We start from the raw sequence: 20427 nt of genomic DNA on the forward strand, positions 1-20427 counted from the left end.
CTGTCAAGCTGGAATGATTACTGCTTCTCACACTGTCTGGGTTTACCTGTTCGTTCAACCTCCGTGGAAAGTCCAGAAATTAAGTTTCCTGTATCCGTCCCCTCTGAGTATTCTGCATATGCTGATGTTTTTGCTAAAACTCCGGTTGCCCTTCCTCCACATCGTAGCTGGGATTGTGCCATTAATCTTCTTCCGGGGTCTCCCCTTCCTAAAAGCAGAGTGTACCCCTTGTCACTTCCAGAATCTAAGGCGATGGAGGCCTACATTGATGAGGCACTAAATCTTGGTATAATTCGTCCTTCGACTTCCCCTGTAGCATCAGGGTTTTTCTTTGTAGAGAAAAAGGACGGCGGACTACGTCCTTGTATTGACTACCGTGCCTTAAATGATGTCATGGTGAAATTCACGTATCCCTTGCCTCTTATCCACCCGACGCTAGAACTTGTCAGTAAAGCCCAGATTTTCTCTAAACTTGACCTCAGGAGTGCTCACAACCTCATTCGCGTCAGGAGAGGAGACGAATGGAAAACTGCTTTCGTCACCACTAGGGGGCACTATGAATACTTGGTTATGCCATACGGCCTCGCTAACGCCCCCTCAGTATTCCAATCCTTCATGAATGAGATTTTTCGAGACATGATCGATCGGTTCCTGATCATATACATTGATGACCTACTAATTTTCTCCTCTAACCTGTCTGAACACATGGATCATGTGTCTCGGTTGCTACAAAGGCTCAAGGAGCATTCCTTGTTCGTTAAAGCTGAAAAATGTGAGTTTCATCGTGCATCTGTCTCTTTTCTGGGCTATGTCTTGTCTGCCGGCACCATGAAAATGGAGACCAACAAGGTCTCAGTGGTCCAGTCCTGGCCTGAACCCAAGACGCTGAAAGAGCTTCAACGTTTCCTGGGGTTTGCAAACTACTATAGACGTTTCATCAGAAACTTCGGAACGATAGCCGTGCCCCTCATGACTCTGACACGTGGTAAACCCAAAACTTTATTGTGGACCCCTTCAGCCCAACAATCTTTTCAGGCCCTCAAGGATGCATTTACCTGTTCCCCGGTGTTGAAACAGCCTGATCCTTCTCTGCCCTTCGTTGTAGAGGTCGACGCCTCAGAATCTGGCGTGGGAGCCGTTCTCTCACAAAGGCACGGTGAGCCTGCTAAGTTATACCCCTGTGCATTTTACTCCCATAAGATGTCTCCCCCCGAACAAAATTATGATGTTGGTAACCGAGAGCTGCTGGCCATCAAGTTGGCCTTAGAAGAGTGGCGTCACTGGTTGGAGGGCTCTAGGTATCCTTTTGTCGTTTTTACCGATCACAAGAACCTGGAATATCTTCACTCTGCTAAAAGGTTAAATTCCAGACAGGCCCGATGAGCAATGTTCTTTGCTTGTTTCAACTTTTCAGTCACCTACCGCCCAGGGTCCAAGAATACCAAGGCCGATGCCCTCTCCAGGCTTTATTATAATGACTCTCAACCTACAGAGCCTGATACGATCCTTTCTGCTTCATGCCTTGTGGCCCCAGTTAGATGGGAACTATTGGAGACTATACAACGTGCCCAAAGGTATGAACCGGCACCACCTCAGACCCCCCCCGGACAAGACGTATGTGCCAGCATTGGTTCGTCCCCAGTTGATGCAATGGGTGCATACATCACTTTGTTCTGGTCATCCGGGTAACACTCGTACTCTAGAACTGCTCTCTAGAAAATTCTGGTGGCCCTCTGTGGCTGACGATGTGCGTGACTATATTCTGTCCTGTCCTATCTGTGCCCAATCCAAAACGCCTCGCAGCCTGCCTGCTGGACTCCTTCAGCCATTACCCATCCCTAACCGACCATGGTCACACATCTCCATGGACTTCATTACTGATCTGCCGCCTTCAGACGACTGCACTACCATCCTGGTAGTGATCGACAGATTTTCCAAAATGAGCCATTTGGTTCCTTTGCCCGGACTGCCCACGCCACCCAACTTGCAGATATCATAGTTAACCACATATTCCGAAACTTTGGCATTCCTGAAGAGATTACCTCCGACAGGGGAACACAGTTCACATCCAGATTCTGGTGTGCCTTTTGTGATCGACTAGGAATCCAGCTCAAGTTCTCTTCTGGATACCACCCACAAACGAACGGGCAAACAGAACGGCTGAACCAAGAAATTGGCAAATATCTCAGAGCCCATTGCTCACAGAACCAGACCACCTGGAATGCCTACCTCCCTTGGGCTGAGTAGGCCCAAAACTCTCTCATCAGTTCGTCCACCCGACTCACCCCGTTTCAAAGTGTCTTGGGTTATCAACCCCCTCTGTTCCCGTGGGAGGCCGAACCCAGTGACGTTCCTGCCGTGGATACCTGGGCCCAAAAATGTACTCGAGTATGGAGAGAAACCCATGATCGCCTGCAGCAGGCCACTCAAACCCAGAAAACCAAAGCTGACAGGCGACGCAGACCCACACCCATCTTCCATCCAGGCCAGCGGGTCTGGTTATCTACCCGTGACATCCGTCTCCGGCTCCCTTCCAGAAAATTAAGTCCCAGGTATATCGGTCCATTTAAGATAGTCAAAAGAATTAACCCTGTTACCTATAAACTTTTGCTTCCATCCCGCTTTAAACTTTGTCCTGTGTTCCATGTTTCCCTGCTCAAGCCAGTATTCTACAGCCCGATGGTTCCTCCTACGGCCCCTCAAATACCACCTCCTCCACTAGACATAGAGGGTCAACCAGCCTATGCTGTCCGGGCACTGCTAGACTCCAGACGAAAATTTTTGGCCGAAAATGGCACTTTCGGCACTTTCGGTTTTCGGCCGAAAGAGAAAAAAGGCCGAAAATATATACCTCCTCGCCCCGCCCCTCAGTGCTCTGATTTCAATCTGGATCGATCTAGCCCTTATCACGGCTGTTAGATAATTCCACAACGGCACTACCAAACAAAGGCCGACCATGTCAGCGGTGTGGAAATTCTTCAAAGTTTCTGATAAGGACATCAAATTTGCGATCTGCAGTGTTTATTCAGCAGAACTTTCAAGATATATATATACAGAATACAGCAAGAGATTCTACAGGAAAATGTCACAACTAGCGCAGCTACAACACAACTTGAGACGTATAGCTGAACTACACTAGAAGCGACAATCCCCTTGACTACGGTCGCATAAACAAAGACGGCTTTCCATTGCTTGCACGGATTGCGCACAGGTATTTATCTGCCCAAGCAGCAGCACAGAGAGAGAAAGACTGTTCAGTGCAGCATCTCATGTTCTTGATGAGCTTTCAGACAGGAGAGACTGTCAGAACGTTTAGCAACTTTTGTTCTTGAAGAGAAACCTGTCACTTGTACTTAAATAGAAAGCGGTCCAATATGATGTGAATAGCAATTACATTACACTTGTTCTTCACTTGAGGATACATCTGTCGTTTACAGTTGAGGTTGGATTTAGTTCAATTACTGCTGTTTTGCACAATCATTTTCACTTAAAGTGTACATACGTTTACATAAACCGAATAGAGCACTGATCTATATATATAATTATATATTATAGTTATATATAGATCAGTGGAATAGAGGCCCTCTGCCATTCTGTGTTCTGCCTGTTGTTTTAATTAAAATTACTGTTGCATATTTAAACTTTTTGACAGATGTTAGCTAAGTTCATTTCTTGACTCTTGTTTTGCATATAATAGTTTTCTAAAACTTTACATTATTTGGATAATTGTTAATAAAATCTGTAAATTAGATTTTTACAGAACTGAAAGAAGAATAATATTTAATATAGTTTTAATATATTTTTTGTCCAATTTTGGTGTTACTTTCAATAAAAGTGTGATTTATTTTATTGGTTTGTAGTTTTTAAATTCAGATTCATTAAATTCATGAAATTAATGAAAAAGTATAAAATGAATACAATTATACACAACATTTTTTTTTTTTTTTTAAATAGGTAAAAATTTCGGTTTCGGTTTTCGGCCAAGTGCATCCTGGATTTTCGGTTTCGGCCCAGAATTTTCATTTCGGTGCATCCCTAGTACTTGGTTGACTGGGAGGGCTACGGACCCGAGGAGCAATCTTGGGTGCTGTCGAGGGACGTCCTAGACCATGAGTTGAAGGAAAATTTCCACCTTCAGCATCCGGATCGACCTGCACCGCTTCCTAGGGGCCGAACTCCTCGTCACCGAGCGCGGTCGTCTGGAGCCGTCCGCAGAAGAGGGGGAAGTACTGTCATGGAGTCCAGTTCCACAATCCACCCCACGTCTTCCAGTCCCCACACTCGTTCACTATCCAGTTCCACAATCCACCCCACGTCTTCCAGTTCCCACACTCGCTCACAATCCCCTGAATATTATTTTCACCTGCGCTGTTTCTGGACTCTATTTATACCTGCCTTGTTCACGTTTAGTTTGTTGGTTATTGTTTGCACATTAGCGTTCTTTACCAGCTCCCGTATACTCGTCTAGTTATCACCCTGTTTACTCTCATGTTTGTTTGCCCAGCCCTGTTTCCCCGTTTGTTATATTACCTGATCTCCTGGCTTGTTGACCTGTACCCTGTTTTTGACGCTTCTCTGGATTTGCCCTTTTGATTAAGTCTGCCATTAAAACCTCTTCTGCATTTGAATCCATCTCGTCCTGATTCATCACATGTGTATATGGTTGAGTGACAATAAAGCCATTTGATTTGATAAATAACCCTGTAAACATGGGTAGATTTTTGCACATTACGCTGATTTTGTGTGCCATGTAAACCCCTTACCTGGTGTTCTTACCGGCTCATCCAATGTGCGCACATGTTGAGCGCTTGCCTCTTCATGGTTTGATGTCAAAAGTACAGAATAATACGATGATTTCAAATGCCTTGTAAATGCGGATTTCTTGCCTTGTCAGATTTGTTAAATAAGCTGATTTTGAAGTATAATCAGCGTATTTGTGTGCATGTAAACAGGCTCATTGTGTTGAGAGAAACTGAGATTGAGACAAAACATTTCAGAATGGCATATAATCTACAAAGAGAAACTGAAATATTGTTTTTGTATTGGAGGAACATTGCAATTCCAGTAATAGTGTTGAAATGACCAGTGGAAACTGAATTGGAAACTTTAAGTATTACTATAAATGTATAAATATGTCTAAAAAAAGAGAGAATTTAAAAATAGTATCAACTATTATATAAAATAAAATCTGAATGTCTGAGTATTTATTGATGGGTGGGCTAACTTGCATTTCTATGTGCTTGCTTCCTGTGACGTGTTTGAATGCTTTGTTGACTCTCAATGGTTACTATGGTGAACAGTACACACACACACACACACACACACACACACACACACACACACACACACACACACACACACACACACACACACACACACACTCAGTTTTGAGAACAGAGACATTACTTGTGCTGGCTTACAGATTAACTGATTTTATAACAGTTTAAAACAGTCTAGCGTTAAAGGAAATGCCTTCAAATTCAGTGGTAATAATACGATATGGTCCATATGCGTCGTGTGGTATTGTCATGCACAGGACATTTCGCCTGACCGGTTTACAAGGTAAACGTTCCAAAGATTTACCCTGATAAATACAGTGCAGATATTGTTTCTGTAATAAACCAGCTTATTATGTGATCTCCATGAGACAGTGTTAAATACATTAAGGATCTTTTCAAGTCATTTTTCTTATCTTTTTAGTTGACAAAGTTGGCCATTTAAGTTTAAGATTTTAAGTTTTATAAAGTTTACCAAGTTGGTTCTAAATGCACTAGAGGTGATGGCACTGATATTAAAACACAACTACTTGTTGAGCTCAGTCGATTAAAGTTGATTATCACAAAATATTATTTCTATTCGTCCCTCTTTAAAAAGAGAAAAATCGAGGTTACAGTGAGACATAATGGAAGTGAATGGGGCCATGTTTTTGAGGGTTTAAAGATAAATTTGAAGCTTATAATTGTTTTAAAGCACTTACATATATTTTTCTGTTAAAACTCATGCATTATTTGAGCTGTGAAGTTGTTTAAATCATACGTTTTACAGTTGTTTAAGGGGTTTGTTGACATATCATCATGGCTACAAAGTTGTAAAATTGGCTACAATTTTACATAGAAAGGGTGAGTAAGACATTTTATCACACTAAAATCACGTTAACAAGTATATTGTTTATGTCTTGTGGCATTACCTTTGAAACTGAGTATTTCATTGTTTACAAAGTAGTCCCATTGACTTTCATACAGTGGCTCACTGTATCCCAGATTTGAGCTATTTTTAAAGAAAAAGAAGGGCAAGTCGAAATGATTTTGTGTGGTGATCAATATTATGCCACTATGCTATTGATTGAGTTTAACTTGTATTGAACCCCGAATACTCCTTTAACGTTACAAACGCAACTAAACGAAAATAACAGCGAGATGTAGCACAACGTTTAAAGACGTCAGTCTCTTGCATGTTTTTTACATACTAGAGAAAAAGGTGTATAAAAAGCGCAGATTAGCACAAAAACGTGTTTAATGTGAATGGCCCGTTACGTTTCCACCCTTCCCTTCTAGCGGCCCTAAAAGACGCTGGCAACCAGTGTAGCCTTGAGGAAACAGATGACTGGAATATTGTACAGCTCAGTGTCAATGGAGAGTGCGTCTACATGTGCAACATTACAGACCTTGAGTTTGGTAATTTGCGTCAACATTTAGATACCTCTGCATTCTGAGATCTGGATGATACGGGATGTACTCATATCTTTCAAACTCCTTTCAAAGGGGGTGATGGACGACTTGATCCGCTGTGCAAGGAGGCAATTGACGCAGTGAGGGACGCATTCTGAACATCCGGACCGTGGCTCACAACCAAGCGAGCTGCCTACCTAGACCGCATTTTTGAGTATCATGCGCACTGTCCGAGTCAGCTGACTATGGTGCCCTAAAATACCATCTACTGTATATACAGTATAGGCAGAACTAGGTTTGAGACAGCAGATGTGAGCACACAGGTAAATGTTACATTATATAACCAAACAAACAGCCATTGTGGGTTAGTGACACGGTTTATTGCATCACTGACAAGGAACGTACACCATTCATATTCATTCAATATATGATATTGTTACTTTTTTCCCAGAAATCTGTAATGTGTGAAGTGCTAAAACCTGTCTAAAATCTTCTGCCCTTTACTATGTAACATTAAAAAACTATTTCTATTTAACTTCACTATTAAAGTGTCTAAATGTATATAGATTATTGCATAGACAAATCAAGTACTTGCAATTTGATTAAATTACATAAAAAATACTCGTAATCGGATTACAGTTATTTCCTTATTGATTACATGTTTATTAGGGATCATCGGTAAATTGTTCATTAAATGGAATTTGTTTTCTTTTTTAAAATCTTTTAAATTTTTCACTCAGTCTAACTACAATATATGTTCAGAAAACTTTTTGAGTGTTTTTGGTAATTGGAAGAGAGGGAGGGTTGTCAAACTGCACACAGATCTGATCCTCATCATTAGCCAGCTGAAGATGGAGTGGTCTAAACTAGCATTTGATCATTGCATGTACAGAGATAATTTCACTTTTAAGGTGACACAGGAAAAAACATCACTGTCTCTAAACTCTGTCTTCCAAAGGTTAAAATTCTGTCAACTGCAAAGGATTCAACATCAAATTTAAAGAGGCATTTGAAGATATGTTAGCATGTTTTCTTAACCTAACTACTGATGAACACTTTTTAAGCATTATTTATATTGTCACTACGTATGGAAGGGTATTGTCCATCAAATGCATCAAAATGCCCAAATACACATCATTTCATATTCTCAATGTAATACAATTGCATTAGCAGCGTGGAATATAGTTTCATGAATTGCTTTTGTACTCACCTTCAAAATGTACTTTTGCTTTAGTGATAACATTGAGGCCGTTTTTTTGTGCCGCTGATTCCGAAATATAACTGGTCTTATCTCTAACCACACAAGGATGGCGCTTGTAAATTGCCAAAATTACATGACCACATTTGTGTAACGCACCCCGGGAATGTGTCCATATTTCTAGAAACTTCAGTAAGTAATGCAAGTGACATTAAATTAAAGAGTTAGATTGGAGGTAATCCAAAAGTAATCGGATTAAATTACCCCAAAAATTTAATCTGTGAGATTACGTTACTGACTGCAATATTTGTTAAGTAATTTGTAGCCAGTACCCAATTACAATTCATAAGTAATCTGCACAGCACTGCCACGCACAAGTAAAAGTAAATTTTTAGTGTTACTTATTTCAGCTTGAGCTTGTTTGTTTAAAAGCAGTGTGCTGACAGTAACATTTCATTGAAAGATATTGCATTAATACACTAACAATTGTGTTTATTTGACTGATGGTATAAATCATTTTTTTTTTAATTTTTAATCATTTGTTTCCCAGTGTTTATAGCATTTCAAAGTGTTGATGTTATAGTTGTTCTAATTCCCACAAGCCTAAAATGCCAAAAGGACCATCAAATCTAAAAAGGAAGAATATTTTGTGGAAGCTACAGAGAATATTGCCCCTGCCACAGAGAATATTTTTACTTGTCTACACGCCATCTGTTTTACATCTCAGGATGAAGCCAAGTGTGACAGTTAAGAACGACAAATAAATGAATAAGAACACGGATTACTTAACACAGTTACAGGAATTCTGGTGCAAATCTACACTTCGATAAATCAGCTATAAGGGATTTTTGCTCAAATTGACACAAAACAGTACACATATTGTTATGTTCTATATGTATGGATGTAATTGAACAATTTATTATACTTAGGTTAAAATGGAAACTTTATTAAAAAATCTACCACATACAAAATTGTGCATTGATAGCGAAACCTACATTATATGTAATCATTTCTAAAGTATTATTTTAACATCTGACAGCATAGCATCAAAAACTCCTGCCCTTGAATGCCTCAAGGTTAAAAGCAGTGTCCAAGAACCTCTTTAGCTCAGCCAGATGAGTGAAATTGTTGCCTGTGGCAGGGGCTGCAGCAGGGTCATGGCCAACATACCTAAGAGCGAGTGTAAACATTTCCATTTGAAACGTATAGATTTGTTTTGGCTGTACCATATCTATACCTGAATCCTGACACTCACCATATTGGATTCTTGTTTGACAGCACTGTGCAGAAGTGTGGCCTTACATAGTCATAGTAGCCCATGTTCTTATGCTCTTCTTGACACCATATGAGTTCAGCGTTGCTATACTGCTCAAGCTCAGCCTTGATGAGGTCAAAAGGGAACAGCGATATCTAAGAGGGGGAAAAGTACTTGATTTTGAAAATGTTTAAAGGAATAGTTCTCCAAAAAATGAAAATTCTGTCTTCATTTACTCAACTTCATGTTGTATTAAACCCATATGACTTTTTCTTTCATAAACCACAACAGGAGATGTTTATCAGAATGTTCAGGCTGCTCTTTGCCAAAGGGGACTGCGGCTGAATATATAAATGTACTCGAATGAAAATTATATTTGAAAGCTAGGGCAGAGTAATTTTTTGTGAATAATTACATTTGGTCTGTTTCCTAAACAAAGTGGCAGTATTGCTTCAGAACACTTATCGTACTACAACACATAAGTCATATGGACAACTTAATTCGTGCTTTGTGCCATTTTTAGAGCTTGACAGCAGCAGAAGCTAGGGCATACTGCTGAATTTCTATTTTTGAAATTTTCTTCACTATACTTATAATCAAGTAACCATGACAATAACCTGTTCCAATCTGACAATTGCAACATCCTCCTCCAAGTTCAGCTGTTTTGTCTCTTTTGCCAGCTCATAGTAGACTTTGCCAGTGCAGAAGATGACCCTTTTGACCTTTCCTGGGTGTATGGATGCAGGACCATCATTTGGAATTATCCTTTGTGATGTTGTCACTGCAATATAGATACATTAGATGTGACCCAACTTTGGAGTCCACAAAAGCTAAAAAGAGATTAAATGATGAGAGAATTAATCAAATTCTCTCATCATTTACTCACCCTTATGCCCTTTTATGCTGTCTATGTATCTCCTTTTTGGAGCTTGAAAGTGTTGGACCCCATTGACATGACTTGCACTGTATGGATATATTTACACCATCTCCATCAAAATATATTCATTTGTGTTCTGCAGAAGAAAGGAAATCATACGAGTTTGAGATGGCTTGAGTGAGAAAATATTCAGAAAGAATTCACATTTTTGGGTGAAATAATCCTTTAAGGTCATTTTAGTGATAAAATGATTTGTACCTGTGATCAATTCATTAAAACTGGAGCGGGCCTCATGCAGCCTCAGTAAGGACTTTGGTGTGAAAATAATCAACTGAATATGGATATGAAAATGTAATAAGTCAAATGAAAACACTATTTGAAAGTTGAATTTAGGACAACAATCAACTTGGGGAAACTTTAAAAAAAGTCTAAGGGATACAAAAAAAAAACCCCACAGCTGTGAATCCAAGCAAAACAATAAATTAAGAGCACTTTCATACAAAACAAACAATATCATCCCCAGACGCTCACAGTTTAATTTGCTCAGGAAGAGATTTTCTCATGCTCCATAAACCTTTGCATTTATCTTCAAGAGGGAATAATTTTAGACAATTATAGTGGCTCCGAATCAAAAGAGCGTGGGGAGATACTTCAAACTTTCCATCAAACCTCAGTCGTGTTTTACGTTTATAAAATCCATCAAAACTGCCACCAAGCCCTTTGCTGTTTACCAGAGCAGCTGTGTTATTAATCTCATAGCTCATAGGTCTAAATCTATAAACAAACTTAATACCAAATATAGCACCAAGTACTAGAACTCTCAAAATGAGAATTACAAATTAATATAATTATTTGGTATAATAAATATAAAAAATAACTTCATAATAAAATTTCTTTGTTTTACTTTTTTTTTTTAAATCCTTAACCTTTCTGTTTATTCCCATGTTCAAATTAGAATTTGAATCCCTGATTTTAAATGTGTTCTCAGACTTCTGGACACTACTGTATATTATATCATGAATCATGTAAGGACAACATTTACATCATACAGTAATTCCAATCAGATATTATAAATGCTGAATACACATAGAAGCGAAAAAGTATTGTCTTACTGGCTTCCTGAATGGTAACAAAATTTGCCTTCTTAACACATGAAAGTACCTGGCAGGTGTTGAGCAATTGACCACAATCCAATTACAGACATAGAGCTGTTGGACCTCGAAGTCTCAATTGAATTCCTGAAATGAGGAAAATAAAACATTTTAAATGTTTTAAAAGCTCATTAAAGTGATCTATTAATAAAGCAGTTATTTGCGCATTTATGCAGATTTGTATAATATGTAAAATTATATTTTAGAGATGCCAATTTTATTATTTGCATACAGTTATACAAATTAATATATTATAATTAATGAATATGTTAATATATCAGAGAACAAGATAACACAACATTGTTGCCGATTATGATTTTCACATTAAAAAAGACATCTTTGATAGCAAAAGGATATTAATGAATTCATTTAACTTCTGTTTAGTTAGTTTAATCCATACTCTGTTTAATGATTGCTTCTTGTAAATACTGATCAGGGTAGTAGTTGGTACCATTCATGTGTTTAACCCTAATCTCCTGCCTTTTGGACTTACATACTGATAGACTAAAAAGGAAAGCAGTGTTAACAAGGCTACATTAAAAGGGATAGTTCACCCAAACATGAAAATTATTAAATTGTTTACTCACCTTCATGTTGTTCCAAACCCATATGATCGTATTTCTTTTGACAAATAAAAAAAAAAAAAAATAGATTTTATGATATTCTTTTTTTTTTTTTTTTATGGAAAAATTATGCAATGAAAATGAATGGTGACTGAGACTAACAGAGAAAAAAGAAATCCTTATGGATTTGGAACAACATGAGGGTGAGTCAAATTTATCTTAATGTTCATGTTTGGGTAGACTATTCCTTTTAGCATCAAACAAACTGGAAATCAGAAAGTTCCAGTGAAGTGCCTACATTTTAATCTCCCTGTGCCATCAACATGAGGCATTGCAGGAAAGGCCACTTACCGGATAGCGATCAGAGTCATCCTTTGTCGTGGATTAATGGGGCAAAGGCAGAAATACTGGGAGTTAACAACCATAACTGATTAAATTATACATGATATTTATGCTGCTGTCTTATGTAATTTAACTATATGCAAGTGGAGAAGCTTTAAGAAGAGCTTTGGCTCTAATCGAGTTACAAATACAGTTGTCCAAGTACAGTATATTTGCTGTATGAAGGTGTTTAATGTATTCTGTTTACCAACATACAGTTGAAGTCAGAAGTTTACATACACTTGGGTTGAAGTCATTAAACAATTTTTTTAACCACTCCACAAATTTAATATTAGCAAGCTATAGTTTTGAAAAAAAGGACTTTGTGAAGATTCTGGAGGAAACAGGTAGACAAGGATCTATATCCACAGTAAAACGAGTCCTATATCTACATAACCTGAAAGGCTGCTCAGCAAGGATGAAGCCAATGCTTCAAAACTGCCATAAAAAGCCAGACTAGAGTTTGCAAGTGCACATGGGGACAAAGATCTTACTTTTTGGAGAAATTACCTCTGGTTTGATTAAACAAATCTGGAACCTTTTGGCCATAATGACCATAGTTATTTTTAGAGGGAAAAAAGTGAGGCTTGCAAGCCAGAGAACACTATCCCAACCTTGAAGCATAGGGGTGGCAGCATCATGTTGTGGGGGTGCTTTGCTGCATCATGGCATCATGAGGAAGCAAAATTGTGTGGATATATTGAAGTAAAATCTTGACATCAGCCATTAAGTTAAAGCTCGGTCGCAAATGGGTATTCCAAATGGACAATGACCCCAAGTATATCTCCAAAGTTGTGGCAAAATGGCTTAAGGACAACAAAGTCAAGGTACTGGAGTGGCCATCACAAAGCCTCAATCTGGTAGAAAATGTGTGGGCAGAACTAAAGCCTGTGTGAGCAAGGAGGCCTACAAACCTCACTTAATTACATTAATGCTACCAATGCTATCAAATACTAACAAATTGTATGTAAACTTCTGACCCACTGGGAATGTGATGAAAGAAATAAAAGCTGAAATAAATAATTCTCTTGACTATTATTCTGATATTTCACATTCTTAAAATAAAGTAGTGATCCTAACGGACCAACAACATGGAACGTGTTCTATGTTTAAATGTATTTGGCTATGGTGTATGTAAACTTCTGACTTCAACTGTATAAGTTGTTTATTTACAGAAAATATGTATGCCTAAAAATATTGCCTATATATTAATATTACCTAAATTAAAAATGCTATTGCATGTGTCAATATTATTGTAAGTGCACATTATAGAACATCTGTATTCATACAGTATGTCAAGAATAAGGTGGCATGCCATCAGCAAACACACAATTTCCTCCATTCCATGGGGCAGCAGAAAAATGATTCCATTGTGGCAGACCCACTTGGCCTGGCCTGCAGAGATTAAGTGGTCTATGATGCACTGGGCTGTGTTGTGGAAGTCACCAAACTGAGCCTCCCAGCACACCAGGGCATTCGGATTAGCCATGGCAAAACCAAGCTCAAAACTTCATTCACATAAGCATGTCAGAATACTCAGTCACAAAAAAAACATATATAAAACTCAACTGTCAAAAGAATTGTGAATACGAACATTGCAAAAAGACACATTAATCTGTAGTGGTATTTGTCAAATTCGTTCTTTACGGGCTGCTCATTTCTGGAGGTTATTTTACAGATGCAACTAGATGCAAATTGAGCACATGTGTTTCTTACCCAAAACCCCATACTCAGACAGAGAGCTGTTGGATAAGGTGTAAAGAGCCTGATTCTGCCACAGATGGTTCATTGGAACACAGAAGAGCTCATCAACTTCCTGATCATGCAACACATGGTGACTGAAAATGCCACAAATCATATAAAGCACAAGTCAGGGAAAAAAACAACTGTCATGGTTCACTCACCTTTAATTAATTTTTATTGTTTTCCAATTAATTTCCAATTACTTTTCCAGTCGTTCATGATAAGGATTTTAAAAAACATTGGTGAAACAATACAATAAGTTTCTACAAAGTTAACATTAGTTAATGCCTTACATATCATAAACTAACAATACTTTTACACAGCATTCACTAAGCTTGGTTAATGTTAATTTAGGAAAATACAATTGTTCACCGTTTATGTTATTATATAGTGCATTAACTAAGGTTAAAGGAATATTCCGAGTTCAAAAGTTAAAGGAATAGTTCATCCAAATTGTTTTTGCTAGAAATTATTCTTCCTGCCCTGTAGGGGGCGTATGCATGAAGAATGTGAATCACCAAAAACACAAGAAGAAGAAAGTGAAAGTTAAAGTGGAGATTGACTGAGCTGGGAGGAGAATTTATAGTAAAAATTGATTAAATAGAGATCTGTTTCTCACCCACACCTATCATATCACTTCTGAAGACATTGAGCGTGTTTACGTGCACGTTCTTACACTGGTTATGCTTAATAAGCCAACGACACGTCCGGTCATGTAAACGCAATAAACCGAGTTCCTTTATCGGCATAAAGGCCATAAACGGCTTATGAATAACTCGTTTGATGGGTAGATTTTTGCACATTACGCCGATTTCGCATGCCATGTAATCACCTTATGCAGTGTACTTACCAGCTCATCCAACGTGTGCACGTGTTGAGTGAATAATGCGATTATTTCAAATGTCATGTTAACGTGGATTTCTTGCCTTGTCAGATTTTTTAAATATCTGATTTTAGAGAGTAATCAGCATATTTGTGTGCATGTAAACGGGCTCACTGGATTACTTTTATGCTGCCTTTATGTGCTTTTTGGAGCCTCAACATTTTGGAACCATTCACATACATTGTATGGATCAAAATTGTATGGATTCTTCTAAAAATCGTCATTTCTGTTTTACTGAAGAAAGAAAGTCATAGACATGGCATATGGGTAAATGATGAGAGAATTTTCATTTTTGGATGAACTATCCTTTAAGCTCAACAGACTGCATTTGTGGCATAATGCTGATTACAACAAAAATTATTTCGACTTGCATGTTCTTAAAAAAAAAAAAAAAAAAAAAAGCAAACATCAGTTACAGTGAGGCACTTACAATGGAAGTGAATGGGGCCACTTTTTGGAGGGTTTACATTACATTTACATTTAGGAGACCCTATTATCCAAAGCAACTTACAAATGAGGAACAAAGCAAGCAATTTGTCATACAAAGTTCAACAACATCTACAGTGTTGTACTGCCAAGCTCTCAAGGTGGCTGGAGTAGTAGGTGCTAGCGCAGAAGAATGAGACAGACTTATTATTATTATTTATTTATTTTAAGGCAGAAATGTTAACTTACAACTTTATAAAAGCACTTACAGTACATTAATTCTTCTGTTAAAACATGTACTATTTGAGCTGAAAAGTTGTTTAAATCGTAATTTTTACAATCAGGTGTGTGTCGCTAAAACCGCAAGCAGTTTGGCTTTCTTAGACTGTATGAAGTTGCCAACATTAGCTGCCTTTCTAACGATTTGGCTATGCCAGTCACTGTGGTCCAGACCCCAGATTGATTCCACATGGAGCCAAAGACATCATGACGACAGTTGCGCCCTCTCATCATCTCTAGTGAGCAGCTCGAAAAAACAACATTGCTCTGTACATCGTATCTGATCTTTCTACGCGGCATTCATGAATATATTTCTCTAGGTCCGAACATGTTTCAATTATGCCCTGTCCCGCTCTGCATGCGTTGCCTCTTTTCCCCGCATGCGAGTAGACATGAGAAGCTGCATAAGTTAAAGTGGTTCCAGAGTACCTTTAAACCATAATGTTCTTTTCCTTTTAAATGTAGCTTTATTAATAAGCATGGTACGAGCCTTTAATAATAAACAAATAGATTTCTGTTCTAATTTTGTGAAATTAATCAGATGTCATGATCTCTGGCATGGATGACAAGGAAAAACAATTAAATTCTGTAGTCTAGTCTTTCTCACTTTAATGAAAATATAAAAATGGTCCATTCAGATTTTAAATTTTCAAATTTTTCTCTCAGGGGACACCCCCTGAACCCCCATACAGTGTCATTCCTCAGTCTCAAGAGCTTCTATGCCCCCATACTAGCTATCTGAATGTAATGAAATTAAAAATAATTTGAATGTAAAAACTCTATTCTGTAATGTGGCTTGTGTCTACTTTTAAAACAGTATATTTTTCAGGATGTTTATGGACTGGCTTGAATCACTTCCATTCTAACTGTAACTGTAACCATGATTTTAGCTTTTGAATAAGTTAATAACAGGGACAAGTTAACAAGACAATCGTAATTATACCACAAATGCTGTCAATTGAGCTTAAGTTGTATTGAACCTGGAACTTTTCTTTAAATAATGACTGAACAGTGGCAGTTAGAGGCAATGGCATTTTAAGGTATCTTGTCTTAAAGGAACGTTCCGGGTCCAATACAAGTTAAGCTCAATTTACAGCATTTGTGGCATTATGTTGATTACCACAAAAATGCATTTTTATCTAGCCCCTCATTTTCTTTTTTAAATTAACATTTTTTATTGATTGATACAGTAAACAAAGAAAAGCAAATATATATATATATATATATATATATATATATATATATATATATATATATATATATATATATATATATATATATACTATATATACATACACACACACACAGAAACAACATTTAACCCTCAACACTAACCCTCCCCTCTCAATCCCCAACCCCATCCTGACCCCCAACAAAAATTACTGTGGTCACACATGACTATGTACACACAATTTTTTTTAATAATAATAATCACACACATTTATAACTATACTCTCTCTCTCAACTGCCCCTCCCCGAGTGTCACGATCCCTTGTTGTCTGTCCCGTGTTTTCTGTTTCACTGATCACGTTCCATGTCACGTTTTCCTTGTTGTCCGCCCCGTGTTTCACTTGTCTATTGTCATGCACTACATTTCCCATAGTTCCCTGCCTTCATCACTGCCCATGCACTTCATGTTCTCACCTGTATGTCGTTTAGTCATTAGTGTGTCTGTGTATTTAAACCCTGTTTGTTTCTCCATTCCCCTGTCGGTCTTTGATGTATGTAGATGCCTGGTTCCCGTGTTTTCCGTCGTTGTTTTCCCGCCTGTTAACTCCTTGTGTGCCTTTCGTGTTTTTGTTTTACTTTTTACCATTGTGGATGTTTCATTTGTTCGTGTTTTTCCGTATTGCCCTTGTATTTCAATAAAGTCCCGCTGCATTTAGATCCTCGCCCCTCGTCTGCTTTCCTGCTCACCTACAAGCATAACAGAAAGACTGACCAAAAAATGGATCTAGCGGCGGTAATTAACTAACTGGCCCAGGCAGAGTTGACCATTCGCTAGTACTCACATCTCTTCTCCACTGTCGCCATCTACACCGGGTTCGACGGCGCTTCCCTGAAATCCATCTACTGGATCGGGTTACCATCATGCCGGCGGAGGGAAGCGCCAGAACCCGGAGAGCACACGTGAAGGGAGTATGTGAGTCTCGTGGTAGAGAAACTCACTGCCGAGGAACCACCCCTCTTGATTCCGGCTTTCGAGCCAGAGCCCACGCCTGCCATGGTCAGTGAGCCAGCGCCAACGCCTGCCACGGTCAATGAGCCAGAGCCCACGCCTGCCACGGTCAGGGAGCCAGCGCCAACGCCTTCCGCGGTCAACGAGCCTGAGCCCACGCCTGCCACGGTCAACGAGCCTGAGCCCACGCCAGCCACAGTCAGCGAGCCTGAACCCACGCCTGCCACGGTCAACGAGCCTGAGCCCACGCCAGCCACGGTCAGCGAGCCAGCATTGCCAGCCTCGTCCGCCCGGAGGAGGAGGAGGAGAAAAGGAAAGGCCTCTGCCATCCAGCTTCTGCCTACCTCTGCCAAGCAGCCAGCGCCAGTAGCCTCGACCGTCCCAGAGCCAGCGCCATTAGCCTCGACCGTCCCAGAGCCAGCGCCTGTAGCCTCGACCGTCCAAGAGCCAGCACCAGCAGCCATGACCGTCCAAGAGCCAGTGCTCCTCGAGCCTTCCAGGGTTCCGCCTCTCAAGTCTCTCGAGCCTCCCAGGGCTCCTCCTCTCGAGCCTCCCAGGGCTCCGCCTCTCAAGTCTTCCAGGGCTCCTCCTCCTGAGCCTCACAGGGCTCCACCTCTCAAGTCTCTCGAGCCTCCCAGGGCTCCTCCTCTCGAGCCTCTCAAGCCTTCCAGGGCCCCGCCTCTCGAGCCTCCCAGGGCTCCGCCTCTCAAGTCTCCTGAGTCTTCCAGGGCTCCGCCTCCCGAGCCTTCCAGGGCTCCGCCTCCCAAGTCTCTGGAGTCTCCCAGGGCTCCTCCTCCTGAGCCTTCCAGGGCTCCGCTTCTCAAGTCTCCCGAGTCTTCCAGGGCTCCGCCTCCCGAGCCTTCCAGGGCTCCGCCTCCCAAGTCTCTGGAGTCTCCCAGGGCTCCTCCTCCCGAGCCTCCCAGGGCTCCGCCTCTCGAGCCTTCCAGGGCTCCGCCTCTCGAGCCTCTCGAGCCTCCCAGGGCCCCTCCTCTCGAGCCTCCCGAGCCTTCCAGGGCTCCGCCTCTCAAGTCTCTCGAGTCTTCCAGGGCTCCTCCTCCCGAGCCTTCCAGGGCTCCGCCTCCCAAGTCTCTCGAGTCTTCCAGGGCTCCTCCTCCCGAGCCTTCTAGGGCTCCGCCTCTCAAGTCTCTCGGGTCTTCCAGGGCTCTGCCTCCCGAGCCTTCCAGGGCTCCGCCTTCTGAGCCTTCTACGCCATCGCCTCCCTCGGCTCCGCCTCCCAAGCCTCCCTCGGCTCCGCCTACGCCTTTCACGGCGCCGCCTCCCAAGCCTTCTACGGCTCCGCCCACAGTGTACCCCACGGCTCTGCCTGCCTCTGCTCCGCCCCCAGGGTCTCCTGCGGCCCTGCCTGCGCCTCCTTCGGCGCCGCCACCCAAGTCTTCGACTGCTCCGCCTCAGAAGTCCTCCTTGGCTCCGCCTCACGCGGCTCCGCCAGCTCCCCCAGTGGCCACTCCTCCTCCCAGGCTCCCTAAACCTGTCCCTGCCCGGTCGACACCTCCCTGGCCTCCTAAACCTGTCCCTGCCCGGTCGATGCCTCCCAGACCACCTAAACCTGTCCCTGCCCGGTCGACACCTCCCTGGCCTCCTAAACCTATCCCTACCCGGTGGACGCCCCCCAGGCCACCTGACCCGTTCCCCGCCTCAAACCCCCATGGACTGCCTGTCGGCCCTCTCGGCCTCTCTGGTCTGCCTGTCCGCTCCTTGTGCCCCCGTGGACTGCCTAATTGCTCCTTGTGCCCCCATGGACTGGCTAATTGCCCCTTGTGCCTCCTTGGTCTGTCTCTGTTTCCCTTGTGCCCCCTTTGGTTTATCTGTTTTCCCCCTTTTCTAGCCCCTCTCTCCTTGAACATTTGTTTATTTTTGCTATTTTTTGTTTCTTAGGACCGTCTGGAATCCGGTCCTTTTGAGGGGGGGTTATGTCACGATCCCTTGTTGTCTGTCCCGTGTTTTCTGTTTCACTGATCACGTTCCATGTCACGTTTTCCTTGTTGTCCGCCCCGTGTTTCACTTGTCTATTGTCATGCACTACATTTCCCATAATTCCCTGCCTTCATCACTGCCCATGCACTTCATTGTTCTCACCTGTATGTCGTTTAGTCATTAGTGTGTCTGTGTATTTAAACCCTGTTTGTTTCTCCATTCCCCTGTCGGTCTTTGATGTATGTAGATGCCTGGTTCCCGTGTTTTCCGTCGTTGTTTTCCCCACCTGTTAACTCCTTGTGTGCCTTTCGTGTTTTTGTTTTACTTTTTCCCATTGTGGATGTTTCATTTGTTCGTGTTTTTCCGTACTGCCCTTGTATTTCAATAAAGTCCCGCTTCATTTAGATCCTCGCTCCTCATCTGCTTTCCTGCTCACCTACAAGCATAACACCAAGAGCCCTTCAAGAATGCCAAACAGTTGCCCCATTTCCCAACAAACAAATCCAAGTTCCCCAGTCTTCTAGATGATACTTCCTCGAAAGCCGCCACCCTCCCCATCTCCGTGCATCACTCCTGAAATGGGGACGCTGCAGCCGACTTCCATCCGCTTAAAAAAATTTGTCTGGCGATCATAACACTGGTTAAGACCCAATTTTTTATGTGTTTATTCCTTATATTGATGACCGCCCCATCTCCTAAAATACAGAGTCTGGGGCAAAATGAAATTTGAGTGCCCAATACGTCACACATAAAACTCTGAACCTTCAACCAAAATTCTTGGATCTTAACACACCACCAAAAAACATGGGTTGTGTCTCCATCTTCTGATTGGCAATGCCAGCAGGTGGGTGCGACTTTAATACCAAGCCTATACAATCTAGAGGGGGTC

The 20427-nt window shown here is 41.2% G+C and overlaps 2 protein-coding genes across 2 annotated transcripts in view; one reads left to right on the plus strand and one right to left on the minus strand.

The window, feature by feature from the left end:
* Positions 1 to 5403: 5403 nt before the first annotated feature.
* Positions 5404 to 7267, plus strand: c20h10orf53 (chromosome 20 C10orf53 homolog). The gene is made up of 3 exons (XM_052151723.1): positions 5404 to 5562; positions 6555 to 6674; positions 6762 to 7267. Exons 1-3 carry the CDS (start codon positions 5469 to 5471, stop codon positions 6824 to 6826), a joined length of 279 nt encoding a protein of 92 aa, XP_052007683.1. The 5' UTR covers positions 5404 to 5468; the 3' UTR covers positions 6827 to 7267.
* Positions 7268 to 8848: 1581 nt separating this feature from the next.
* Positions 8849 to 20427, minus strand: part of ogdhl (oxoglutarate dehydrogenase L) — a 37094-nt gene continuing 25515 nt past the window's right edge. The window contains 6 exon segments of the mRNA XM_052150457.1: positions 8849 to 9036; positions 9122 to 9276; positions 9739 to 9902; positions 10257 to 10329; positions 11111 to 11223; positions 13810 to 13931. Of these exon segments, the coding sequence (XP_052006417.1) occupies positions 8913 to 9036; positions 9122 to 9276; positions 9739 to 9902; positions 10257 to 10329; positions 11111 to 11223; positions 13810 to 13931 (751 nt within the window). The 3' untranslated portion in view covers positions 8849 to 8912.

Source organism: Xyrauchen texanus, chromosome 20 (genome assembly GCF_025860055.1).
Source record: "Xyrauchen texanus isolate HMW12.3.18 chromosome 20, RBS_HiC_50CHRs, whole genome shotgun sequence".
NCBI lineage: Eukaryota > Metazoa > Chordata > Actinopteri > Cypriniformes > Catostomidae > Xyrauchen > Xyrauchen texanus.